General features: G+C 43.0%; 1 protein-coding gene across 1 annotated transcript in view; it reads right to left on the minus strand.

The window, feature by feature from the left end:
* Positions 1-766: 766 nt before the first annotated feature.
* The window catches only part of poln (polymerase (DNA directed) nu), a 36,998-nt gene continuing 11,509 nt past the window's right edge, over positions 767-26,255 (minus strand). The window contains exons 15-24 of the mRNA XM_061066667.1: positions 18,754-18,811; positions 16,644-16,721; positions 12,696-12,807; positions 10,815-10,897; positions 6,178-6,309; positions 2,864-2,974; positions 2,714-2,789; positions 1,720-1,787; positions 1,488-1,549; positions 767-1,318 (exon numbers count right to left, since the gene is read on the minus strand). Coding sequence (XP_060922650.1) covers positions 1,232-1,318; positions 1,488-1,549; positions 1,720-1,787; positions 2,714-2,789; positions 2,864-2,974; positions 6,178-6,309; positions 10,815-10,897; positions 12,696-12,807; positions 16,644-16,721; positions 18,754-18,811 — 867 coding nt within the window. The 3' untranslated portion in view covers positions 767-1,231. The remainder of the gene's footprint in view (positions 1,319-1,487; positions 1,550-1,719; positions 1,788-2,713; positions 2,790-2,863; positions 2,975-6,177; positions 6,310-10,814; positions 10,898-12,695; positions 12,808-16,643; positions 16,722-18,753; positions 18,812-26,255) is intronic.

Consider the following 26,255-nt stretch of genomic DNA (forward strand, 5'->3'; position numbering starts at 1 on the left):
GGGTACGGTTCTGTGGGCTGTGAGGGTCTTAATTGGAGGAGAGTCTAAAAGGAGCAGAGAGGGTCTCGCTGTGGCTGCCAGACACAAGAAAAGTCGGTCAGTGTGCCTGGAAGGTGGCGAGTGTGCTCCAGTGTGTTTGTGAAGTGTAGGGGAAAAGGAAAGTGTGTGTTTATGCTTGTGTACGGGTATTCGTGGAATGTGTGTGAGAGAGAGAGAGAGAGAGAGGCAGGAACAAGACAAAGGGAAGAGTGGGCTCGAGCCAAATGAGCAGATAGAAGATGAGCTGGAGAGAGAGAGAGGCGCCGGATCCTCACAGCTGAGCAAAATTAGATCATCTGCTTTGAATCAGCTCAATAAAACACAAAAGGTTTCAACGCATTAAAGAAACTCAACATCTGACTAATACAATTGACTCGGTCTCAACTCCCAGTGGCTGTGTGTGCATCCCGGAAATCTCCCGAACTGAAATCTCTCAATGATCGTTAAAGATGTTGAAATACAAGGTTATTATCCTGCTTTCATTTTGCTACGCTTCTGTAAAATAATCCTTTTAAACTCGACACGCAGATTAGCTTAAATTAATTGAGATTTAGTGCCTACACACAGAAAAACATAAATAAAATGGTCGTTAGGCTCATCATCAGCTCACAGAGGTTCTGTAAGAACAGGATAAATGCTATTTTTATTTTTTCAGCACAAACAAAGTATTACAACAATAAAAACACAAAAGTCTGTGAAAACGCAGAACAACATTTTTCACGTGTACAGTAGCCGAACTGCTTTAAAAGCCAATTTCATGAACCCATAAATATCCCTCAAATGCGGAGCTTCACCTTGGCAACGAGGCAGAGAAAACAGTGTTGGTCTTAACGAGATAGTGTGAAAACGGAGGAGGAGACGAGTAGGAAGAGGATTTTTTTTTTAAGGATGGAGAGAGAGAGAGAGAGAGAGAGAGAGAGAGAGAGAGAGAGAGAGAACTGGTGCAATCCAGTCTGTGGCTCCTGCCGTTGCCCCCGGATACGGATGGAGTGGAAGCGCGAATTTGGAGCTGGAAGGAGCTGCAGCTGCCTGGTTTCCATAGCGATGTGGATGCAGGACGAGGGAAGAGGTGGAACGAGAAGATGGGAACGCACCAAGAGAGATAGAGGGGGGGAGGGGTTGACAGTCAAGTGTCTTTTTGAACGATGGTGTAGTGGAAAGGTAACGATGGAAGGAAGAGAGGAGGAAGGACTCAAAGAGAAGGAGATGCTGAAGGGATCTTAAGCTCCGTCATGGACCCCCAGGACTTCCCACTGGAGACCGCCACCTTTAGAGGGACCTAGGAAACACACATTTTTTAAAAAAATCAATAATTGTATTAATAATTATTGGCATTATTGACTGTGTCTCCATTAGCCGGGGTGCTCATGGTTTACCAAAGCCACAGAGTGACGACTGACTCTATTTTAAAAGTAGAATGATTTTACTTTCAGGCTGTGGTCACTGACCTTGAGATGGACGCCCAGCTGGTCGATGTGCTGCAGGGACTCCATGGTGCTCTTCACCAACGCTACACACACACAGGAAGCCACACAACAATTATAAATCATGTCATTATCATGTAAAATGCATATGAATTGTGGATATTTTAGATTAAATAACCACAAAACAAGCCTAAGAGAAATTGAAACTTATTTGCTACGTGATTTCCAAAGCCGATATTGAATCTAGAGCATTCACCTGCAAAGTTTTCCACCTGTGAGTCGTCCACTTCGTACAGGAGCTCGTCGTGGAGCTGCGCTATCAGCCTCAGGTACAAACACACACAGAAAAATACATAAAACACCAACTGCGACAACACTTCTAACACAAGTACCAGTAAGATCTGTGGCACCCAGCTGATCCCAAGGGTCACAATTCTTCACAAAGCATTTGGCTCGTAAACCAGCGACTGCTTCTTGTGTGGTTTAGTGTGACTGTTTTGTTACAATGGTTAAATCATAATGTTATACGTTTTATTTTGAAACAGGAAATGTCCTTTAACGTGTCAGGTGACTTATGATCAGGGAGTGAAGGAAGAGTGTGGCTCAGAGCCGCTGTTTTCAGTAGTTTTCCAATTCAGTTGAGTCTGCCTGCATCTTATGCCTTTTGATAGCATCGTTGGTATGTATCGATTTGTTTTATTGTTACTTATGATGGCAGATGATTATTTTTGTGACAATGTTTTGATTGGGAAGTTTTCTACTCTGCTATGACAGAATAAATAGTCGATGATATGTTAAAATACAGTGGTTTACAGGAACAAATTTAGGTAAATCAGCAGTAAATTCATAAAAAGTAGCGGTTAAACAAAGCAATTCATTTCATTGAAGAATCAGTATATTTACATTGTGTGTATGTGTAAGGTTAAAGAGAAAGCATTTTGTTCGTATTCGTTATGCCTTTTGTGTGTTTTATTTTTACTCTTTCTTACGTCAATAAACCTGTGGACAACGGACAACTGTCTTCAGAGTCGTGATGTCAAGAAGGAGTTTGTCTAACTGCCGAGGTGTATCACAGCACATATACTGAGGGCAGCATGGTGACAGACTCAATCAGTGCGTAGATTCGGAGAGATGTGAGGAGTGAGGAGTCAGTGTGTGTGTCTGGTTACACAGAGCTTGGTATAACACTGGAGAAAGGGCTTGTAATAGGAGCCTTCTCAGCTCAGTAGCCCCATGTTTCACGGTTGTACCTGGCGGTGAGCGAGGTGGTGGACACCAGGTTGAAGATCCGGATCATGGCCACTTTACAGAGATCAGCAGCAGAACCTGCGCACACGTACACATGAGGTTGAGATACTAAATACGTTGCAGAGGGGTTGTGCAACTGTGGTTCATCCCACCTTGGACTGTAAAGTTCACAGCCTGCCTCTCAGCCTGCATGCGGATTCCCCAATCTGGAGAGTTGATGTTGGGGAGGGTTCGCCGACGACCCATGATGGACAACACATAACCTAGAAATAAACGAGAAGAGTCATGTTCATTGTTTCCAGGTACTTTCTGGTCCAGCATTGTTCCTTAGGGCTGGTCCTATCTCACGACCAAGGACACAAACATCTATATTAATCGGCCTCTACAACCTCAGTGGAGACAAATTCACATTTTGACCGACACCTCTGGATGGAAACACATTTTCTGAAAACCAATCTCTATCGTTTCAGTCCGGTGATTCATCCACGAAGCTACAAAGAACAGTTACATGTCAGGTCATTTGTTGATGCAGCGTTATCGGTGATTATGGTAACAGCAAGCTTACAATGACACACACACACACACACAGGCATGCAACACAAACACACACACACAAACCATTGCATCCACGTAACAAGTAGAAAAGCAAAGAATTCCGGCCCTCAAACACATTGGAGTACAATAATGTGATGCACAAAATACACAAACAGGTATGCAACACACGTTTAGACACACACACAAAACACACACACACACCCACTCACAGTGGGCCCAGTACATTCCACCAGCTGAACAACAATGGAGCAGGCTTTACAGCTAAATCCCTGTAGTATCCCGTACTATGAGGAAAGCCAACCATGGCATGAAACCTGAATGACCCTCTTCCCAGAACACACACACACACCTACACACACAATCACGTACACAGGCATAAATGCATAGGAAATGAGCGCACACCACTGGAAACAAACACAAAAACCAACTCACTGTGAATCCACCCATGACACACGAGTGTGACCTTTTCACGAAGAATGTGACCTTTGTTCCGGGCCCCAGTGACAGGGACGTGTAGTGTACTTTAGGTCAGTGAAAGCACATCGCACAAATGTTCCACTTACGGACAGGTATGACTGGGAATCATGTGAACCGTACTGGAATGTGTGTGTTTGTCGGACTCTGTGTTCTGGTCAAAAACTCTGCTTTTCAAGTTCAAGCTGTTTTCAAAGGGGCTCAGGGAAAGTGGCAGAATAGTTAATGGGCAACAAATCATCATAATGTTTTACTGTTTTAAACTAATGAACCTTCAGATGCAATTAGAACCCAACTACGTGTTATTTAATGCTGTCAAAACCAATTTTCTCAATATAGATCAATATGGACACACACACTTAAAAATTTAAATATAAAAGCAAATATTTCCTGCACTGTTTACTCTGCAAAACTAAAGTTTATCGGCAAACGTTGATACCAATATGTCGGTGAAATTGTGTCCAATATTACACAATAATACCAATAAACCAATGTTGAAAGGAACTTTAATCAGTACCGGAATTTTATATTGTTTTTGGTCTTTATTGCCTTCTATTCTACTTTATTAAGTTGAGATGTAAGACTTGTAAGTAAAGAAAGGACTAAAATATATTTAGTAAATCTAAGAGCCATCCTGAAAATGTTGCAGTAGCTGCCTTTTGTATTTTCAAGTCTTTACCAACTTCCTTCTCTGCAGTTATGAAATATCCAAACAGATACGTGCATGAAGAATTAGTGCTGATGTGTGAGTGTTAGCTCAGCAGGGTGTTTACATATCGGTGCAGATAAAGACTTCCCTTTGTCTGTGGAGGCCTTCAGAAGAGTTGACTCATTTCTTATCTCTGTGATTCCCCCCGTTGTGTGTGTGTATTTTTGAAATCCTCCTTCTTTCTACGTCTTCTTTAAAAACCTCAGACAGTCGTGTGAAGGTGTGACACTCGTCTCAGGAGCTTTGATGAAATGTGGACGATATGTAGAACAACAGGACAGGCTTACCCACAGTGGAGGCTTCAGCTCATTTTAATATCAAACACAGTGAGTTTCAAACACTGTTCAGAGAAGCACAACCCGGGCAACTATTAAATATTCCTGCTCTGGCTCTCATCTCTGTACCGTTCCTCCTGGGTTTCACTTTCTGCTTCTGCCTCCATGAAATCTTCTTCTCCCTTTTACTTCTTCTTACTTCTCTCTGTGCCATCAGCCCCTGACTGTGGAACCGTGACAATAACTTCACCTTCTGAACTGAGCCGAATCCTGCTGTGTCAGATACCAATCAACTCTTAACTCAGAGAACAAGGAGCTACATCACTAATCTCTGCTCTGAGCCTCAATCCAGCAGCTCCAGCCCGTGGATCTGGTGTGATGTTGTGCGTCTCCTCCCAGCCAGAAACAGACGCAATAAAAACATCATTCAAAACTCTATTTTAAAGATGTATGGAACGTTGAGTTTCAACCCTCCACTGTGCATTCTTCCATCACATGCACAGATAACTCCCAGCATGCTTCACTCTACAGCAGGGCTACTGAGGCCTGCTGTAGTGTGCAGGACTAGTCACGTAAGTTTCAATGATATTACTGGGAAAATATATTAGCATGCTGATTGAGGATTGTTCATCTGTTCATCTAGCCTATTTCCATTCATTTATCCATCAATTGTAAAATATGTTCACAGACGATTCCAATTGTTTGGCTAACTATTTATATCTCTGGCATTGCATTAGCGTTTTTTTACAAACTTTTCACCAACTCACAGAGGAATCAGAGAGGTCAAGAGTGGACGTGGGTGATGGAGCACCTGTCTGAATAGGATGGAGGGGGACACTGTCTTTGACGAAGGACTCCAACATCAGGACTGACCTAATTCCAGATGTTTACACCGAGATGATGTGATTTTTCAGCTCTCACGTGCAGCACCGGTCAGAGAGACGAGCTGAAGCCGACACTCACACACAATTTGCTTTTCCTAATCTGATTCGGTTGCAATTGGTTTACACTTCAGACTATCGGTGTTCAATTAGCAGGAACGTCAACACTGCACACGTGAGATAAAGTGAAGACGGGATTAGCTCGCCGGCCGGAGACTGAGATCCTAATCCCGATGTGGTGCCCGGTGTCGTCCGATCTGATTCGGTGAATCCTGACTGACGCTGGGCTCGTGTGCAACCAGGGTGAAAGTGCAGACGTGACACTTTTCTGTGTGTTCAAGTCTCAGGTGTGCTGCGCTGGCAGTTATGTTGGAATATAAACAGATTGTCCCGTCTCAACCATCAGCCCCCCCTTCACATAAAACAGTCACCTCGTTGCCCCTCCTCCAATACTGACCCACAGCAGTTTGTCTCATTCCTGCTAATGTAAGCACATCCTCTTCTTTTTCAGACACACACACACACACACACACACACACATATATTTGAGTGTAAGATGAACGCAGACGGACCTTGTTTGTGACACAGCTGGATGGTTTTCTGGATGAAGGACTGGACTTCTCTGTAGGTCTGGAGGAAACTGTCCTGGAACTGACTGGCCTGCTGGGCGCTCACACCCAGGATCCCTGAGAGGCGCTCGCGGCCTGTAGGGAACAACTTAAGTTTATCACGGTTTTTTTTTAACAATGTTTTTTTATTAATTTCCAATAAGAACCTACAAAACACATTGACACATACCACACAAGTTGCACGATGAAATGCAGGCGAACTTCACTGCATACACATACATAAAAAATTTAATAAAAAAAAAATTAAAAAAAATAAAGATAAACACGCACACAAACATACATACCTACGTAAAATAATAACAATAATAAATAAAATAAAATAAAAATGTCACACTCGATATTCCTACAGATAGATATAATCTACCGTTGCCTGAGAAAGTCCATTAAGGGTGCCCACACCTCTTCAAATTCCTGTGCTTTACCCCTGATTACATAGGTAAAGTTTATCATATTTAAAGATGCAAGACCGATATATTAGTGAGCTGATAATCGGCTGTTATGGGCCTTTCGCAGACATATTACGATTTATGTTTACTGATATGAAAGCTTGTATTTTCCAGAATAAACAAAGCCTTTACATTTTATATAAGAATATGTGTCTTGGTCGTTCTGAGCAAAACAAATGCTCGTGTTAGCATCATGTTCATCATAGAGATAAAGGAGCAGAATCAACCTTCTGAACTAATCTCAACCAGAAAAGCTCCAAAGCAGATTTCCCCAAATGTTGAATTATGATCGTGAATGGCCGTCATGGAAAAGACCTTGAGCTGACAGATTGAATAACCAGAGATTTTTAAATGGAGCCAAACGACCTCTATCTTCTTGACTGATGAGAGGAGAAGAGGCCGGAGGGGTGGGGGTGGAGGGTGGGGGGGTAGACAGTAGACAGACTGGACCAGAGGGTGAGAGACATGAAAAGTAGAGCCAAGTGAAGGGCGAGCGATAGAAGAGGACAAGATAAAAGCAGAGATCAGGGAAAGACTGAGGGGTGTGTGACAGTGGTGTGTGTGTCTGTGTGTGTGTGTGTGTTCGGTGTGTCTGTGTTATTGTATTGAGGTTTAGTTTCTACTTCTCTTTTCATTCGCTTCTCTTTCAGACAGTCAGACTCTGAGTTTGAGGATGAAGATGTTTGAATTCACTCAAGTTGTCTCATCTCTGTGTCCGGACGCCACTGAGGCTCCGGTTCAGACCCGACATGAACATCCTGCAACTTCTTGTTTGTAGCCAAACTAACACAAAAAGCGTCCTGGGCCATGAGATCCTTTAACTCTCCACAGCTTCATAATGAACCGAATCATATTTTCAGACGTCCCATTGTTTCCCAAACATTGATTTTATTTGTGGAGGCCCCGACACAGCATCAAAGCTGACGCCTATTATTGATTTTCATTATTTTTTTTTTACTATTTTAAATGAGTAAAACCTTGGAGAGCTGCTTGCGACAAATTGATTCGCTCAGCTGCTCCTTGCTTCTCTCTCTCTCACACACACTCGCTAAAAAACAACTACACATTTTCTCTTTACAAACAGCAGTGACGTACAAAGATGCATGTAGATGATGTATATTTGCATAAAGAGGTGGGATCCAATCACAAATGGGTCACCTTCTAATCTTAGACTCTGTGTAAAGATGACAGCTCCCAAACAAGTGAAGCCAAATCACCTTGCTCTGCCCCCTGGTGGCTGGCTGCAGCGTAGATCATACACCTCGCCTCCTCCTGGTTAGCACAGGGGGCATGGACCAAAACAAAAAATGGTTTGTGTAATTTTGGGGTAATTCTTATCACAGGTTTGTTTAAATGTGGATTCATCCAGTAACTAGATGTTGTGGAAGGTGCTCGAGAACTCTGCCTCTGGAGAAGCGTGTTCCTGCATCTGTATGAAGATCCACATTCCTGCTGAATGAGGGCACCTCAGCGAGTGACCTCTGACCTTTTTTCCCTGACGCTCCCTGCACTGCTCCTCTTGTCCTCCTCTCAATTTATTTGTCCTCCCTTTCGTCTCTTCTTCTTCTACTGCTGTGATTCTTCCTGATAATTCAGATTTCCTTCCCTCTCTCTATTGCCTTTAGGATTTCTGCCCTCATCATGAAACGTTTTCTGTAAAGCCCAAATGTGAAAATAGAAAACACATTTTTGGAAAGGTCACTAAAGACAACAGCTGACAAAATGTAGATCAGGTCCATCAGATGTAATGAATGTAGCAGTTAATATTGATCTATTTTTTACGCCTTTCTTTTTGATGACTTCCTATTTTCACAGTGCAAACTCAGCCCATCTCTCCTCTCCTTCATTTTTACTTTTCTTTTTTCTCCAACATCATCGCTTGGCCTTCTTATCAGTTGACCTAATTGTATAACGTATGCCTGTGTGTGTGTGTGTCTGTGTGTGTGTGTGTGTGTCCATGGCACCGCTCTGCCCCTCCTCCCTGGCCTGATTATTGTCTTGCGGAGAAAGCTTCCTTTTAGTATTCAGTATCCATGGCAACGCTCCTTCCATGAAGAGATGTCTGTCTATGCTGATCAGGAGCTCCTTCAATTCCTCTTCTCAGTTCCCTCTCTCTCTCTCTCCCGCTGCCCCACCCACTCTTTACTCTTCCCCTTTCCCCTACATTACTCTCTCCTCCACCACCTCCCCCTTTCCTCTCTTTACCTTTAGCCTACATTTTCAGCCTTCCTCCTCTCAGTATCTCGCTCCATCGTTCTCCTTAAACACTTCATATGTTCTCAGCCTTTTTCTGAACCATCCCACGGCTCCATATATGTCTCCAATTAATTGCATTTTGACACTTGCCCGGATTTGAGATTGAGTGAGATTCCTAGAACAGTTTCAGTCTGTGCGTGGCTCTGTTGGCTTATTGTTCTTCTCTCCTGTCGAGCCATGACTCCAGCTCAAGTAGAAATACCCCAGAAGCCTCCATCATCAGCTCGAGAGCATCAGATTTTGTTTTCAGAGCCTGTGGAAGATCAGCACTCGCCCAGTTCCCCTACGTGCACATTCTGATGCAAACCATGCGCTCTAGGGTTTCTGCTGAGTGGCTCATTAATGAAATCAAACCTATTTTCTGGATTTGTCATGACGCCGGGCTCAGGAGGAACAGTGAAGGTCCTGTTTGGATTATATATCACGACTGGGTCAGAGTGAAAGAGGAAAACATGAAGCTAAGAAGATCGATAGAAGTCTTTTGTATAAACAACACACGCTAAGGTATTACATTACACTTGTCCTATGGAATATGTTATTTTCATTTCAAATATTGGACATCTCTGGTGTCAGCAAACTGTAAAGAGGTCAAAACCAATGACATAACTGACTTATTTAGACGTATACCACAAGCTAAGCACATTAATAGGTTAGTGATGATCTACTTTTATAGAAATTTAACCTTCTCTTAGTAGAATGAGCGAGAAAGTCTCTCACAACAATGACCTACAAACCCAGAACAGCTTGTAGCACCTGAGCAGGTACTGGAACTGAGAGAAAAGGACCAAACTGTAAACAATAAGAGCATCTGAAGGTCAAATTGTTAAAATGCTTGACCCCCTACTCGTGACCTCTGACCTCTTCACCCAGCTCTACAACACTTTTATCAATAATAAATAATGACTGGCAACCCCCAATAGCCTCTCACACATCCTTACACGGAGATGTTAGGCATTCACTTTATAGAAGCAAATTCATTGTTTAAGTTTATGGTCATATATTTAAAGATATCTATGTTTTACATTTTTGAACAAGCTCATTAGAAGCCAAGCAGTCACTGATTATTAGATTTAAAAGGCGCTGAAGTCTGGCGGTTGCAGTTTTAGTTTGAGTTCTAGCTGACATTGTCAAAACTGTAATTATTATTCCACACTACAGGCTTTTGAAAATCAGGCATTTATTAAATGTCAGTACGTTGACGGTTCACTGACTGTTTCACATCGGATCCTAGCAGAGGCTGTTATGGTGCTTTGTGTTAGTCAGGAGGAAAAAGCTGTACTTCTTCAAAAGAATTTAAAGTTTTTAAAGACCTGCCTCACTCTCCTGCTGAAAACACACATGCCAACGTGGTCACACTCTGTGCAGACAGACGCACAAATGTCCATATTGAGTATATGCACAAAACATGTACTCACACATATAAGTGCACAGATGTTAGTTTAGTCTCACATGGCGCTGCGTCACTGGTCATGTGTGTATGTTCACACCAACATGATCAGAGTCTCTTTATAAGCCACAAGGGTGCATTATACATTCATCCTCCTCTTACTCATTCTCTCCGTCTCCCACCCACATGTCTGTCCACTGTGTGAACTCAGGAATGTGTTAAACAACATGAAACTAAACACAAGACAATCTAAAACATATATAAGTAATGATAACCTGGAATTATACTAACTTAAGGTTCAGGAAACTGTCCAGCTCATTAATGTTGACTGAAGAATACTTCTATCTTCATTAATCAATTATTCATCACCCACTGCCCTGTGAGAACGTGCCTCTGTGAGTGTGTGTGTGTGTGTGTGTCTCTGTGTGTGTGTGTGTGTGTGTGTGTGTGTGTGTGTGTGTGTGTGTGTGTGTGTGTGTGTGTGTGCTCACCTGCCCCGTACACAACAGAGTAGACGATGCGCTTGGCGTGTTCCCGATCCTCAGAGGTCACCTCACCCTCACTCATCCCCTTCCTGAGGTACACAGATAAACAGATTAAGATAATTTTTTAATACTTTAATTCATTAATATTAGGGTGAACAAAATGGTTTAGAGGTGAAAAGATTGCTTCAAAAATCAGACGGTCCACAATTTAATGGAAATGTGAAACTAAACCCTCTGGTCAACGTTTGACATTTTCCTGAACTAGATTGTGACTAATGAATATACTATGATTTTCCAGAGAAATTTGTGATAAAACATTATAGAAACTGTATAAAACAGTTGCAAAGTAAGTATTGTGTGATGAGTTGTGTGCATATACGGATAATGACTTGTTTGTTTACTTTGATTCGTGTTGTGGGAATTGAAACAGAGACAGATGAGGAGGTAAATCGAGAACAATTGAAGAAGGGAACAAATGAAGCAGAACGAGAGGGACCCTCAGAGAGAGACCACGTCCTCCAAGGCTCACAACCAACAATCTCGCCTTGTTAAAGAAAGTGACAAAATGTTCGCTGGTCCCCCAGTTTCTCCGGATCCGCTCAAAATTTAATGTGGAGCAGAAGAAGAATCCTGGATGGATAGAAAAGTAAAGAGAGTAAAGAAAGTAAATGAAATGAAAAGCGAAAACCAAGTGAGGTATGGAGGTTAAAAGGCCGTGAACAGCAAGTCGACTGAGGGACTAAGAAAATAAGAAGAGCAGACGAAGAGAGAGAGAGAGAGAGAGAGAGAGAGAGAGAGAGAGAGAGAGAGAGAGAGAGAGGGATGGAAAGAGGACAGTTATGTAATGTGACTTGGGGACAGCCGTAGTAGACGGGGATCAGACAGGGTGGGACGTCTGCAAAGTTCTGGAGGGCCTGACGGGGAGCTGCCAGGGCAGATCAGTGTTAAGAGTGGGCCCCCCCCCCCACCACCATACACACAAACACACACAAATTACAAGTGTCTGCTGAGCCTCAACACTCCAGTGTTTCATAAGGTCAGTTGTGTCACTGCCTGTTGCCTCAGGGTAAGAACTTAAATATGAGATAATTACAGCAAAAAAGGTTCCACATGCAAATACATACATGTCTGGTAAACGTCAGCTTAGGGTAAATGCTGGGTTGTGTAACCTTAAATATTAAAGACCTAAAGGTGAGCGCTCCCCTCCACTGTGCATCTGGCTGAGAGAAATCCACACTAGCTTCTCGCTGCCCCCTGCTGGATAGGTATTAATCTACTGGAGGCTTTAAAATGAATCCCGGCAGAGCTGCAGTGACAGCGAAACCAATTAATTTGTTTCAGGTGTAAGCGAGATAATGTGAGAGACACGGAGTGGAGCCTCAGCAGAGGTGTAAGTATGGCCTCTCTGCCTCACACCTGACTGGGATAGATGACAGGAGTAAAGGTAGGACGCTGGGACACACACACGCAGACACACACATTCAACACACAGCATTGACAAGACAGACCTGTGTGTAAACACCGACACACACTGGCAGCAGGAGAGAAAAGGAGAAAAACACGAACACTTCAAAAGGTGACAATGTCATCACCAGGGGCGACCGGCCCAGGGGTCTCCTGCCCGTGGACAACAGAGAGCAAAGGAGGCTGTTGGAATGGTAGTCATGGCAACAAGATTATTAAGTGTTTTAGGAGAAGGAGGAAGCAGACTGGAGAAAGAGCCAAGGAGAGACTGGGAGATAGAGAGGGAAGGAGAAACTCTGCGTGAAACCATGAGTGTCATCGCTGGCCTTTGATATCAAGATTGAGTGTGTGTGTGTGTGTGTGTGTGTGTACGTGTGTGTGTACGTGTGTGTGTGTGTGTGTGTGTGCGTGTGTGTGACTTACCACTGAGAGGCCAGCATGGTAAAGACGTCAGCTTGGGGGTTGGTAAAAACACGGAGCAGCTCAGGGTCGGAGGAGAGATGAGCTAAGAGACGCAGCTCCACCTGGCAGAAGTCTGGAAAGTCCACACACGTACAAACACCTTCTCAATGACACATGACTTCCATCACACATCCATGATCCTCAACCTGTCGCCTTCAGCTGAGTCATTCCATGGATTTGATCAAATAACAGTTTAATTCTCCTCGGAAGCATTTGAAACTGAACTGACTGCAGAAGGTAATTCAGTGTGAATCAGGACATTTACCAGCTCGACAGAATCTAATTTAAAGTTGATTCGGGGAAGTTCTCCAACTACAGTGAGTGTCGTGTAATTCCTCACAGTAAAAACCCACTGGAAATGAAAATTATGCAATAAGAGGTCAAGGGTCTGATAAAAGAATCAAAGAAATTGCTGCTAATCTTCTCTTTGACAGTATTTCATGTTTTTTAAAGCCCCCTCCTGGTACAGAGGTTTTTAATAGTTTATAAATAGTGTCTATCTTACATCACACTGTGGACAAAATAAAACATTTTATGTAAAATATCATTGTTTGTCAAGTATTAACAGACAAAACATAGAGATAGAAGAGGAAAGGTCCCGACAGTTACAGGAAAATGAAGTTACAGACCAGACACAAGAACATTTCAACAAAAAAACCTCTGAGACCAAATCCCTTCACAGACTCGCCCGAGGCAATTACAGTACAAGCAGACACACACACACACACACACACACACACACACACACACACACACACACACACACACACACACACACACACACACACACACACACACACACACACACACACACACACACACACACACACACACACACAGACACACACTTCTTTGTGACAGGTGACAGTGTATCAGGATGACATGTTCTGTACTGACAAGCCTACAGTTCTCTTGTCAGCTCCAAAACCGAAACATCTCTCAAACAAACACACTCACCCGCACATGCACACACACACTCACACACACACACACACACACACAGACAACACACACACAGTGAGAAACACCCATAAAGCCACTGCTGTTCATTCCATTACTGCAATTTCACCCTCTGCTCCGCTGCTTCGAATTCCAATTAAACTCGATTAAATGTGGGAATAAAGACTCAAAATGGAAAAGGGTGAAAACCCGAAAGAGTCTTTTCTCAGTCGGGCTGAAGCAACCGTCTGTAACAGGTTGCAGCTCTCGCGGGAGGAGAGAGAATGATGGAGGACGGGTGTATGGGATGGCGATGGAGGAAGGACGTGCAACAGCGCGTTCAAAATAGTTCCATTTATCGTCACGGAGATAAATCTGAAGAATTATTGCGATGCGATTTCGGGTCGTATTATTCAGCCCCACTGAGAAAGAAACTCCCTGGACTGTGCTGTTTAAAATGCAGGTCATGACAAACACTGTTTAACCAAGGTCAGACACGTTGCAGAGGAAGCTGATGAAAGGGAAAGAAAGAGAGAGAGAGAGAGAGAGAGGGGAGGATGGAGGGATTAAGAAAAGAAAGCAGGGTGGAGGGGAGAGTGTGAGGTGAGAGATGGAGGGGAAGAGATGACGAGCTTCGTTTGTCATGAGGTGAAGGAGGGAGTTTCTAAAGATATCGTCCCATCAATGTTTTATGAGCCCGATCACATTCCCCCCCGAGCATGGCCGCCGGCCTCGGAAACATATTGCTGACCAGGATCTGTGTGTGTGTAAGTGTGTGTGTAAGTGTGTGTGTAAGTGCGTGTGTGTGTGCATGCGTGTGTGTGTGTGTGTGTAAGTGGCATGAATAGAAAGAAAGGAAGATTATGGGGACAGATCTTTGTAAAAAATGTAATATATGGCACAGAAAACTAAACATGAATGTAGGATTGTGTGTGTGTGTGTGAGTGTGTGTTCTTCTGCTTCTTCCTGTCTCTGTGATAAAAATGCCACAATCAAGAATCCTCATATTGATCCAAACAGAAATAGCTCCGATCCGCAGTAAGCTGTCGATAGACCGATCCCTTCAACTACAGCAGATCCTGTCTCACCTTCAGTCTGAAACTACACAGCAGAGAACATGTAGTTTTTAAGATTTACTCAATCTGATTAGTTTTAATATTCAACTGAATATTCACTATTGGTCTCCACTCACTTGAGAAGTGAATTTTTAAACACTTTATCCTGAACAACATTCACTGCGTGGTACTGAAGCTGAAGCCACAGCAGTTTGGATGATTGACAGAACAATGAATGTTGATTGACAAGTGTTGTTAACTTCATGAGTTTGGGTTTTAATAATTAAACAATAGGCTTCTACTGTTTTTAATAACAAAAGGATATATAACCAAGAAATTATTATTTGTAGCCCTAATAACCAGAGCCCTAGCAATATATAAATAATATCAGCCCTTCAGAGAAATATCAGTATATGTGTTTATGTCTGCTGAGAGGAAAAGTTTTATTTTATAGAATAAATTATGCATAAAAGATGTGTATTTCTTTAATATTCAGTTGTATTTGTGTTTTCTTTATATTTACACTTTATTATGTCATAAAGGTTTGATAACAAAACTCGTAGGAATCGTTAACAATTAAACTTTCCACTCTTACTCCTATGTTAGTAAATATCAGACCATGTATTGCTTTAGATAACAGATATTAAAAACCATAAATAAGAGGGCACCAGCTCCTGCAGTTCCTTGGACAACTACTAAGATATTGTGCAGACCAAGTATCATACATCTTTAATGCGACCAGCCACAGTGGCCTGAACAGCCGTCAGTGCTGCTCTGCAGTACAGCACAGACTGTGAAGGTTAGAGGGAGGAAACAACCTGCAAATTGAGAATATGAAATGTCCCTCGTGGCTTGTGGTTGGTGGTGAAGAGCTTCCGGAAAGAATAAGCAAACCAGCACAGGCCAAAGAAATAGTGTCATAGGTTGTTGGATTGTTTAAGTTAAATAATGTGTTGTCAGACCAAGGAACCTCTAGGTTCAATAATATAAGATTAGACCGACTTCGGGATGATAATAATAAGAATCCTAAAACTGCTGTTAACATTTTAAATTACCTTTAACTTTGGCCTTTATCATCCGCAATTGAGATTCAAATCGTTTAGGGTTTGGGAGATGCTAGTTTAAACAAACACACACAAACACACACATGGTCAGCAGATGCTCCACTTTAGGAAGGACATCAGAGGACACCACTGGGTGAGGAGGGGTGGTTTCCATGGCAACCTTGCCTCTACATGAGTGTGTGTGTGTGTGTGTGTGTGGTTGTTGTGGGCGTGTGTTGACCTGATGCTGACCATGTCCATGTGTTAGTGGATTGCTGCCATGTTGTGTGTCCATGTGGGATCCTCTCTCCTTTTCACTGCTGTCCTCCTGCTAACCCTGGTGTATCCGTCTGTTTGTGTAAGTGCCCGGCCTTCCCCCGAAACCCCCCCGAGCTGATAGTGTTCTCTCTCTACAAAGCACAGACCGGCGGTACACCCCAAAGTGACCTCAGACCAGCTGAGTTTGTGTCAACCAGAAGGGTTTTCTGTAAGTTACAAACTTGAAAAGACAAATATAACCGAGACAAAACAGTTAAGCTGATTAGATGCTACACATGGAGGTAAAACAACTCAGCAGCACAAGAACAAGAGGAATCTGAATATCTTGTGTTTGACTCACTTGTCCAGTTTTCATATGCACTGCTGTCAACAGACTGAATAACTTTTCCCACAAGGTTGAACCATACATGCAGAACTAATGTGGTTTAGCAGTGTAGCAGGAACTTTGGGTCAACGGCCTGAAGAGCAGCTAAGGGTAAAAATCAATTTGTGTCAAACCATGTGAGTGACTTCAGTCTATGAGTGAGACCTTTACGTGTTAGTTGCACGACAGACAGTGGTTTGTGTAGATTTGAGTTTATTTTTTGACCAACCTGCAGCGAGGAAGGTGCAGCCCTTCTGAGGGATGAACATGGCTCGGGGGTGAACTGTCACCACCTCCTCCTCCTTTCCTGTGGGACCAGACACAGACGCCTGAGGAACACTTCACCACATCACGCCTCAGTCGCTGCTGGTGAAAATGCGTGAACTTAATTCTAGTGCCCTCCAGTAACGGCTGTGCAGGTTTCGAATTTTTCAGGGTGTCTGCATTTAAAACCATGACAGACAATGTAGATAGATTGTGATAATAAATACATTGTGTGTGTGTAGGGTTGCAAAATTCTGGGCATATTCAAAGTTGAAAACTTTCCATGGGAATTAACGGGAATATACGGGAATTAACTGGAATAAACGGGAAATGTTGTGGGTAATTTTTACTAACTGTTTTTACCTTGTCATATACAGACATGAATATAAACATTTTGTTTTGTCATAGGCTGATTTGAGCCCTGAGGAAACTTTGGGCACTTGACTATATGCTTCTGCATCGTTGTGTCATTCTTTACATAGGTCTTTGCACAGTATTTGCAAATGTACACAGCCTTTCCTTCTACATTGGATGGGGGGAAATGTCTCCACACATGAGACATAGTGCACTCTGCATTGTTCTGTAGAATAAGATGAGAAAAAAGTTTGTAAAAAAACACTAATGCAATGCCAGAGATATGAATAGTTAGCCAAACAATTGGAATCGTCTGTAAACAAACTTTTATAATTGATGGATAAATGAATGGAAATAGGCTAGATGAACAGATGAACAATCCTCAATCAGCATGCTAATATATTTTCCCCAGTAATATCATTGAAACTTACCTGGCTAGTCCTGCACACTACAGCAGGCCTCAATAGCCCTGCTGTAGAGTGAAGGATGCTGGGAGTTATCTGCATGTGATGGAAGAATGCACAGTGGAGGGTTGAAATTCAACGCGCAGTGTGTGCTGCATTCCATACATCTTTAAAATAGAGTTTTGAATGATGTATTTATTGCACAGCGTTTAATTTGCGTATTTATTTATTTTTTTCAAAATTCCCAAAATTCCCGGGCTAAACTTACCATGGAAAGTTTCCGAATATTTACCAGAAACTTTCCACCCCTTTGCAACCCTATGTGTGTGTGTTTGTGTAGTTGACAGACAGTGACACAGACAGACTCAGAGAAACACTCACAGTGAGCAGCTGGGGGCTTAGTGCAGCAATAAAGAGTCAATACACCTAACTTAGTTAAGTTGTGGAGCCAAATCGCTGTATTTAGACACAAATCAGAATCCAATAAGGATCCATCTATCACTGCACTCTGCACTGATGAGGTCAAGTACAATGAGCCATCACATCCTATGTCAGCAAGGTGAAAACACCTCTTCAGCAGCTGCAGGACACACACACATCCAAATACTGCACTGTAATCAGTTGTGCTCAAGGCTGCAAACTCTCCCCTGAAGGCACGAGAACAGAAGTGATATGGGGATGACAGACGGCAGGAGGGAGAGGAGGGAGAGGAGGGAGAGGAGGGACGATGTGCAGGACGGACTGAGGAAGATTTGATGACAAGGAGCTTTGGGAATCTGAGGAGAAGGAGTGCTGATGGAAGCACCTACGAATCCCTCAAACAGAGAGAGAAAGACGAAGGCAGCGAGAGAGCAGGGGACAGAAATAGAGGTGTAGAGTTGAGGGTGAGACCTGGAGGCAGAGTGGACGTGGCCGGGCCAAGCCAACACATTCTGATGTTTTATTCATTTACAAATGGAGAAATACTGTCACACGGCTAATCCTGCACCTCAGGAAAGTAATAAGTGAATAAGTGGAGCGCTGCAGATGAGGGATGACTTCACAACGAGCAGCCATCTGTAATTAGGAGCATACGTTTATCAATAATCAGGACTTTGCACGTTAATGGTGACATTAATGGTGCAGCTGGAATATTTTGACCAGCAAGTTATCTTCCAGTTTACATGTGATCCCTGAACCTTTTAATAACTCATCTCCCATAGCGACTACTATCGTCATATTCGCCCTGCTCATCATCAACATCTATTACTGTCTCATTCTCCACAACATGTGGGAGGGATGTTTCTGTGTGTGTCTGTGTGTGTGTGTGTGTCTTACCTTGGATGTACTGCTTCTTGGTGATTTGAAGAGGCTGTCTGGGCAACGCCTGGAAGTTCTAGTTTGGAGACAAAACACCTTTTGTAAGCGGGCTCAAGTCGACAATGCAGCCTCATTTAGTGTGTCGACACTGTAATAGTCTCTCATTACACGATGGAAATGGGTTTTGTACAGATCATTCATTCCCCACTGAGGAAACATGAATGAACTAATAGCTTCTGCACAAGAGAGAAAGGTCATATACTGAAATATCCTGAATTCTGCCCCAAGTAAAGACCAAGCTGTAAAAACAACAAACAGAACCGACAATAACAATGATGCAGCTCAATTGCAAAAGCGTATTTCATGAGGCTATTTCTTATTTGCAATTCTAGACTCTAGTTTATTGCTGCCTGGAAAATTTGCTGGTTTGTATCTCAAACTTTTTATTCTGAAGCAAAAAAATGAAAAACAACTTTATGACAGAGATGTGTGAGTTCTATATTCCAGTCTCCTGTCCTCGTCAACACCTTTTACAATTCCCAAGTATCCAAACATCCCAAGACAAGGAGAAGCATTTAAATGGATGGATGCGTTGCTTGTTGAAGATCAAGAAAAACAGAAATCCATCCCGAGACTCCAGCTAACACTACAGATCATTGAAGTTTTCAAACACACGCCTTGAAATTGGAATCTGATGCCCACCCTGCATCGACCCACCGAGTAATCTTACATGCTGCTGATGAAGACACACACACACACACACACACACACACACACACACACACACACACTCACAAGTACATGCATGCAGTTTATTCTGCCTGAAGGAGGAAAATGGAAAAAGCTCTTTGGCGTTTGATGGGGAGAAGAGAAAAGCAGGTTCACACTCAGCAGTTCCATTTTAATCCCTGTTAATCCCACTGTAACAACCCTTCAAACACGCACACTCAACACACACACACACACACAGTACAAGGTCTGGGAGTATGTATAAGGGGGATGTTAAAAGTTTAAGCCCTGCACACCAACACACAACATGAAGAATGAGGCAGGTCAAGAGAAGGACATGGAAACTTGCTCTCTGACACACAAACACACACACAAACACACAAACACACACACACACACACACACACACACACACACACACACACACACACACAGACAATAACTAAAGTGTCTCCCACCGTGTTCAGAATACAACTGTGCATGTAGTTGGTTCGATCCCACAGTGACTGTGCATGGTTGTGTGAGATCCGGGGAGAAACAGAAACAGCTCTCTGTTTCCACAGCTCATTCATTATTCAGGAGGTAGAGAGGGGAGAGAGAGAGAATCTGAAAAGACAGGACTGCAGTGACAGGGTGTGGACAGTGGAAACGATACATTAGGGACAAGGCACAAACTTTGTGTGAGATAACTAACCTGCAGTGTGTATTTGGGGCAGAGTGAATGACAGAGGCTGCTGGTAATTACAAATGTGTGTTTGTGTACTATGTGGGTGTGTTGCCCTGTGATGTGACAGGTGATGCACTGTGTCAGATGTGAATGCTCAGCTTTCCCACCATGCGCAGTGACGGCAGCATAAATCAGGAATCAGGACACACACGCAAACACACACATTGACAACACATAGTATGCAGAGCACAGTGAAGTACCTGAAACACTGTCAGCACACTCATTTATCCAGGGTACACTCTGACCTCCTTCTTCAGCTTATACACAAGTTTTTCTCTGCTGCTGCAACACGTCATAGACACAACAGTACACACAGTGTGCAACACAACAGTACACACAGTGTGCTGCACAGGAAAGACAACAGAAGACAACTGATGCAAATGTAAAGATGGTCCAAGCTACAACAAACTAATGAGAATTAAGAACTCTACACATTTAGGAAGTACCCATGTGAGTAGTGCCGTGTGTTTTGATATTGAAATCAGATATTTATAATGGAAAGTCAGATGTGAGGGTGAAAGGAAGGATGAGAAGGACAAGAGGATGAAAAGACAATCAAGGAGATGGAAAGGCGCAACAGAGAGAGCGATGGAGATCAGGAGATAAAAGAGAGAAACAAATATCAACAAAACGAGAATCCAATGATTAAACGGCAGAGATGCAGACTGTAGTGCGCATGCATCACCGCAGTCTGAGAAAGAGAGAGAGAGAGAGAGAGAGAGAGAGGATGAATGAGGAATTGTAAAACATAAAATAGCCCAGGTCAGCTTGCTCTGCTCACTGCTGACAATACAGTTACACACAGACACACACACACAGGAGCCTATAGACAATAAAGATCCATATATCAATTCCTGCTGTCTTAACACACATCTTGGACATTTATCAACAAGTGGAGGAGCCGCAGTTTAGGTTAATGTCCCAAATAAGTGTTTTATTTATGAGATAACTTAAAAAATATATAACAGCTAGTTGTGTCAGTGGTGTCTGGAGTATATGTGTGAGTAAGAGTTTCTGAACGTGATGGTGTTGCATCAGAAAAATGAACTGGAACCTGGCAGAATGCACCTGAGGATAGAGAGAGAGAGAGAGAGAATGAGACGGAGTTGGTGTGTGTAGCCGTAGTAGAGGTTTAACCAGCTTCCATTACATTACACTAACAATCACTTCCTGCCCGCAGGCACCTGCTAAAGATGACAGGTCAGACAGAGCCAGCAGCACGGCAGGGCGCCTAGCAACAGGAACATGACTAATAATCAATTAGGAACGTGTTAAATGCAGACGTGCATTACACAAGCACTTATAACTTTGGTCCAGTCCAAACAAACGGATCAGTGACCAGAAGAACCTTCTAGTGAAATGTTGCTCCTCCAGCAACTCCAGTGACGGTGCCACCCACTGGGCAAATGTGTTCCCTGCATCCCCTCCTAAACTCAAACTTAAGAGAGAGAGAAAGAGAATTTGAAGGAGTAAGGAGTAAAACTTCCAGGTTTCCACTGAGCTCCAAAACTGTCTCCAAAGCTACTCCTCACACAGGATAGTAACCGCAGCAACCAGGAAAAAAAACCACGAAGACTGACTGGTTATTTCAAATCAACATTTTGAGCAAACCAATTACCAGTAACAGGTATAAATACAAATGCAGCACACATCAGTTACAGGAGGACACAGAAACAATCACAGAAGCAACGTGTGCATACTGTCCGTCTTAAAATAGTCCGTAAATAAAAGGAGGGAATGAGAACTCACAGTACACACTCACACAAACGCCTGCTCTGTGTGTCGGCTAAGTCATTATCTCCCTAACTGTGCATGAGGAACAGAGAACCAGTTCATTAGTGGACACTGTGGGAGTCAGACTGAGAGAGACTGGCAAGGCTCCAAACAAGTGCAGAAACTAACGCACACATGAGCTCAGTCCCTGGATTTGATTTATTCTTTTCTCTAAATGTCTGAAACTCAAGCGGTTCTTATGACAGTTGAAGTACTAAAGCAAAAAGAGCTGGGATCTCAACCGCAGAGAGAGAGCGATATAGAAGTCGTACAGTGTGTGCGGAAAATTCAAATACACACAAACAGATTCACATGAGCACCTCGGCAGGATAGGCTCCATTAAATGGCGGCTGACGTTGTTGTTCCTCCCCCTAATTACATTGACGTGCATGAATTATACCGAGCTGACACGCATTAAAAAAAACACACACATAAATATTCCTGGACTGTCAGACACAAAACAAACACAAACTGACACATTGGTTGAAAATATGCCTGAGCAATGGTGTGCCAGGCTCATTGACTCTGAATGGGCCAGTGAATCATGCAGATGAGCCTGTTTCCTCCGTTGTTTTCTCTCCATGACTCAAACCGCGGACAGCAGCATCATTCCTGATTCTCCATAACAACCCCGCTGTTTGTGTTCTTTAACGTAGCCTGATAATGAACCTGAAATCTGCTCCGATTGGTCCTCCAGTGGTTCTGCTGGGACCCGACAGGAGCCTGACAATGACACTTGGGTGACAAAGCACCTGTGAGTGTTGTTGACTCAGGGATTCATGGTTCTGGATTAGCATTGGATGAGATATGCAGGTAAAATGCATACCAGGGCACTAGGGCTAGATAATGACAGATTTTTGGGGGCTTATACGCTAAAACTAAAACAATAAAACATAACTTTCATCATATAACTGAATCATTGGCCTCAGCGTATGAGGGATTTAGAAGAATTGGATCTTCAAGTCGATGTATTGGTCTCAAAGATGCACCAGCCCTCAATTTTTGATGATGTACGATTTTTTGAAACCTGCAGAAGTTTTTTCTCAAAGTTGCTCTGTGGTTTATGTAAATGATTTAAAACCTTTCTGTGTTAATGCAGAGTCTCTATGTTAATTCCACCAGTGAACTGCAGCAGGTCGTCCCAGCAGGGGATGATTGTGCAATGAGCTACAGGAGCCAGAGCCTTGACTGAAGAAGAGTCTGAGCTGTTTCCTACAACATGGACGTCCCTTCTCCTTCTGCTAACTCAGGATTGTAGCTGTGCAGGCATCATAAATTCACAATCGACCGCAAAACTGTTTATCTACATTTATTTATTAAAATGATTGGACTGATCAGGGTGCATTAGTGCATCTGCCACTAATTACACATAGAGTGTGAGCACAAATTGAATGAAAGGCGCACTGCAAATCCAGCCTGTGCTCACGAGCCCACAGAGACACAGAGCGAGTCTCAGAGGAGCGATGCCTTGTTAAACAGACGGGACGACTGGATCTCCGAGCTGGTGTGGGGTAATTTAATCGCGCTGCACAAATGTAATGACTCATGACAGAACACATGCACAACGTACCACACATACACATGGATGTCTTTATGCACACTCGCTGTTTGTTACCACAGACAAACAGACACACAAACTATTACACTGTCTCCATTTACGCAGCAACCACAAAGTGCATCTGTGCAGAGTGTAGAGATCTGCATGCCGCCACAAAGTCCACAGCCAGCATGTCCATTAGCTGTGAGGTGACTGGAGGGCACTAAGACCCAGAGGGGAAGGGGCTTCCTGCTCACACAGTGATAAATTAAATGATGAATATATGGATATATATATTGTATATACGCCGATGTGTCCCTGTCTGTGTTTTCAGTTGTGTGCATGCACTACAGTGTGTTCAACACTGCCAGTGAGTCAGCAGAGAACATGACACACTCTTCAGTGAAGTGCTGAGATCAGCCTGGGAGGGCTTTGTGTGAGTGTAAAACATTTAATGACTAAATGCAGAGTAATCCTAAACCAACACAAAAGTGCTCGAGAAGCCGTAAAGGAAGCTCAGCTCGCAGTTTGGGAGGAGGAACAAAAAACTCTTTGCCATATCAAATATTTTTGGTCAGGATATGAGAGAAACGTGATCAGTGTAGAGTTGTTGTAACTTTAGACAGCGGTTAAATTATAGGGAGAGGTAAATGTGCACTGAATCTAGAGGTAGAATGCCCTCAGTTGATTTATGAGATTTTAATGAGTTGTTGTGAAAACGCGTGGACACAAGAAAATGTGTTAAGGAGAGAAATTGAGACGAGAATAAATTGTTCATAAATCTCCAATTGACAGCACCACCGCATGTTTCCATCTGTTCTCTGTGTATTTGCATGAGGGAGTGATTGAGTTTGGTGCATTTGTGGGCGGCAGGAGCGTATAAATCTTCTAGCGCCATAAAGGAGCAGATGATACATGGGGGTGCACTGCATAAAGGACCCAGAAATCTGAGTGCACCCATATGGAGGTAGAGAGGGAGGAAGTTCAGTGGTGTTTGCACAACCTGGATTCACTATTACACCGTTAATAGTGTTAATTAGAGATGTTCTGACAACGATACGGGTCAAGCATCTGTGAGTGCGTAAATCTCTGTATTGATCCGATGCCACATCTTTAAAGTATATTAGTTTCAACCGGATAAAACGGCAAATTTAGTTTTCTGCATCGCTGCTCCACAACAACCCTTGTGATTTCCGGTCGTGTAGCATAAGCCAGATGAAAGAATTAGTTTTATATATATAAGTTTTAAATGCACTGGTATCGGCCGCTACACAAAGTCCAGGTACTGTAATCCCTACTGGGAAGGAGTGAAAAAGAAAGACATGGGTATATGCATAGAGAATTAAAATTGAGAAAGAAAAATAGGGAATTTAATAGTGAGGGAGTAGCAAAAACAAACAGAATACGACAATAAAAAGGGAGAAGCAAAGAACACAGATAGAAACGGATGCTGAGGCTCTCAGGCTGTTCAGATTTTTGCTTTTAGAAGATAAAAACAGAGGAGGCAGAGTAGAGAACCCCCCACGTCCCTCTGCAGTGCTTTAAACTCAGCACCAGTTTTATAGGCTGTCCTGTTTTAATTCAGGCTCCCTTTGTTGCTGCAGTCTGGCTTCACCTTGATCGAACCCACAGATGAAAGCTAAACCACATCCGCAACACGGCTCATTATCATATGCATGTGCATGTGAACTGTAGAAGTGGCAGAGCTGCTCCCTTTTTCTCCCTGAACTAAAAACTACTGAATAATCTGCAGCTTTTTTTCCAGCAAAGCAACAGAATGTGACATGAGTGGGATCACTGAGCGAGTCTCGAATTAACCACCAGCTCATTCCACGAGTCCACATTACGATGAGAATAATCATGAGTGAACTTCATTTATATGCTGGAATAATTCACTTTATTTGAGGAAACGCTGGAGGGAGCTCCTCTCTCTTCTGGATCACTAATGGTGAAATTATCTTTTCGTGTCAATCGATCAGTCTAATACGTATTTAACCTCCATGGATGATTTCATTCATTATATTCAGGATTTTTTAACTGTGTAGGACTGATGTCAGACTCGTTGAATCTCTTACTTCTTCTAAATACTATATTGTATAAGCTATCACATCGATTGTGAACAAATAAAAAACTATGGCACATTATAAAGACCACACTGTCATCCACACTAACACATTAAACACTAATTGGGAAGATGCTCGGCCAAATCCCAGACCTGCATTAAAGCAGAGGGGACGGAGCTGAGTTAAATTACAGATGCCCAACAGTCGTATATCATTTAGCAGCAGCATGATCCATTTACTGTGTAGCTCACACCGGTCCCCAGTCGCTAAGTGAGATTAGAAAAGTTGTCTCCACTGCTGCGTGTGTGTGTGTGTGTGTGTGTGTGTGTGTGTGTGTGTGTGTGTGTGTGTGTGTGTGTGTGTGTGTGTGTGTGTGTGTGTGTGTGTGTGTGTGTGTGTGTGTGTGTGTGTGTGTGTGTGTGTGTGTGTGTGTGTGTGTGTGTGTGTGTGTGTGTGTGTGTGTGTGTGTGTGTGTGTGTGTGTGTGTGTGTGTGTGTGTGTGTGTGTGTGAGTGTGCGACCAGTATTCACAGACAGAACCCCTGGACCCTGACAGTTGGGTAATGTCGAAATGAGCTATCGACCGCCCCACACTGAGGGGATAGAGAGCAGGAGAAGGTAGTAAGGGAGGAGGTGATATCAAAGTTGACAAGTAAAAAAGAGATAAAGCATTTTGTCTCTTCATCTATGTG

This window comes from Limanda limanda, chromosome 22, assembly GCF_963576545.1.
Source record: "Limanda limanda chromosome 22, fLimLim1.1, whole genome shotgun sequence".
In the NCBI taxonomy this organism is placed as follows: Eukaryota; Metazoa; Chordata; class Actinopteri; order Pleuronectiformes; family Pleuronectidae; genus Limanda; species Limanda limanda.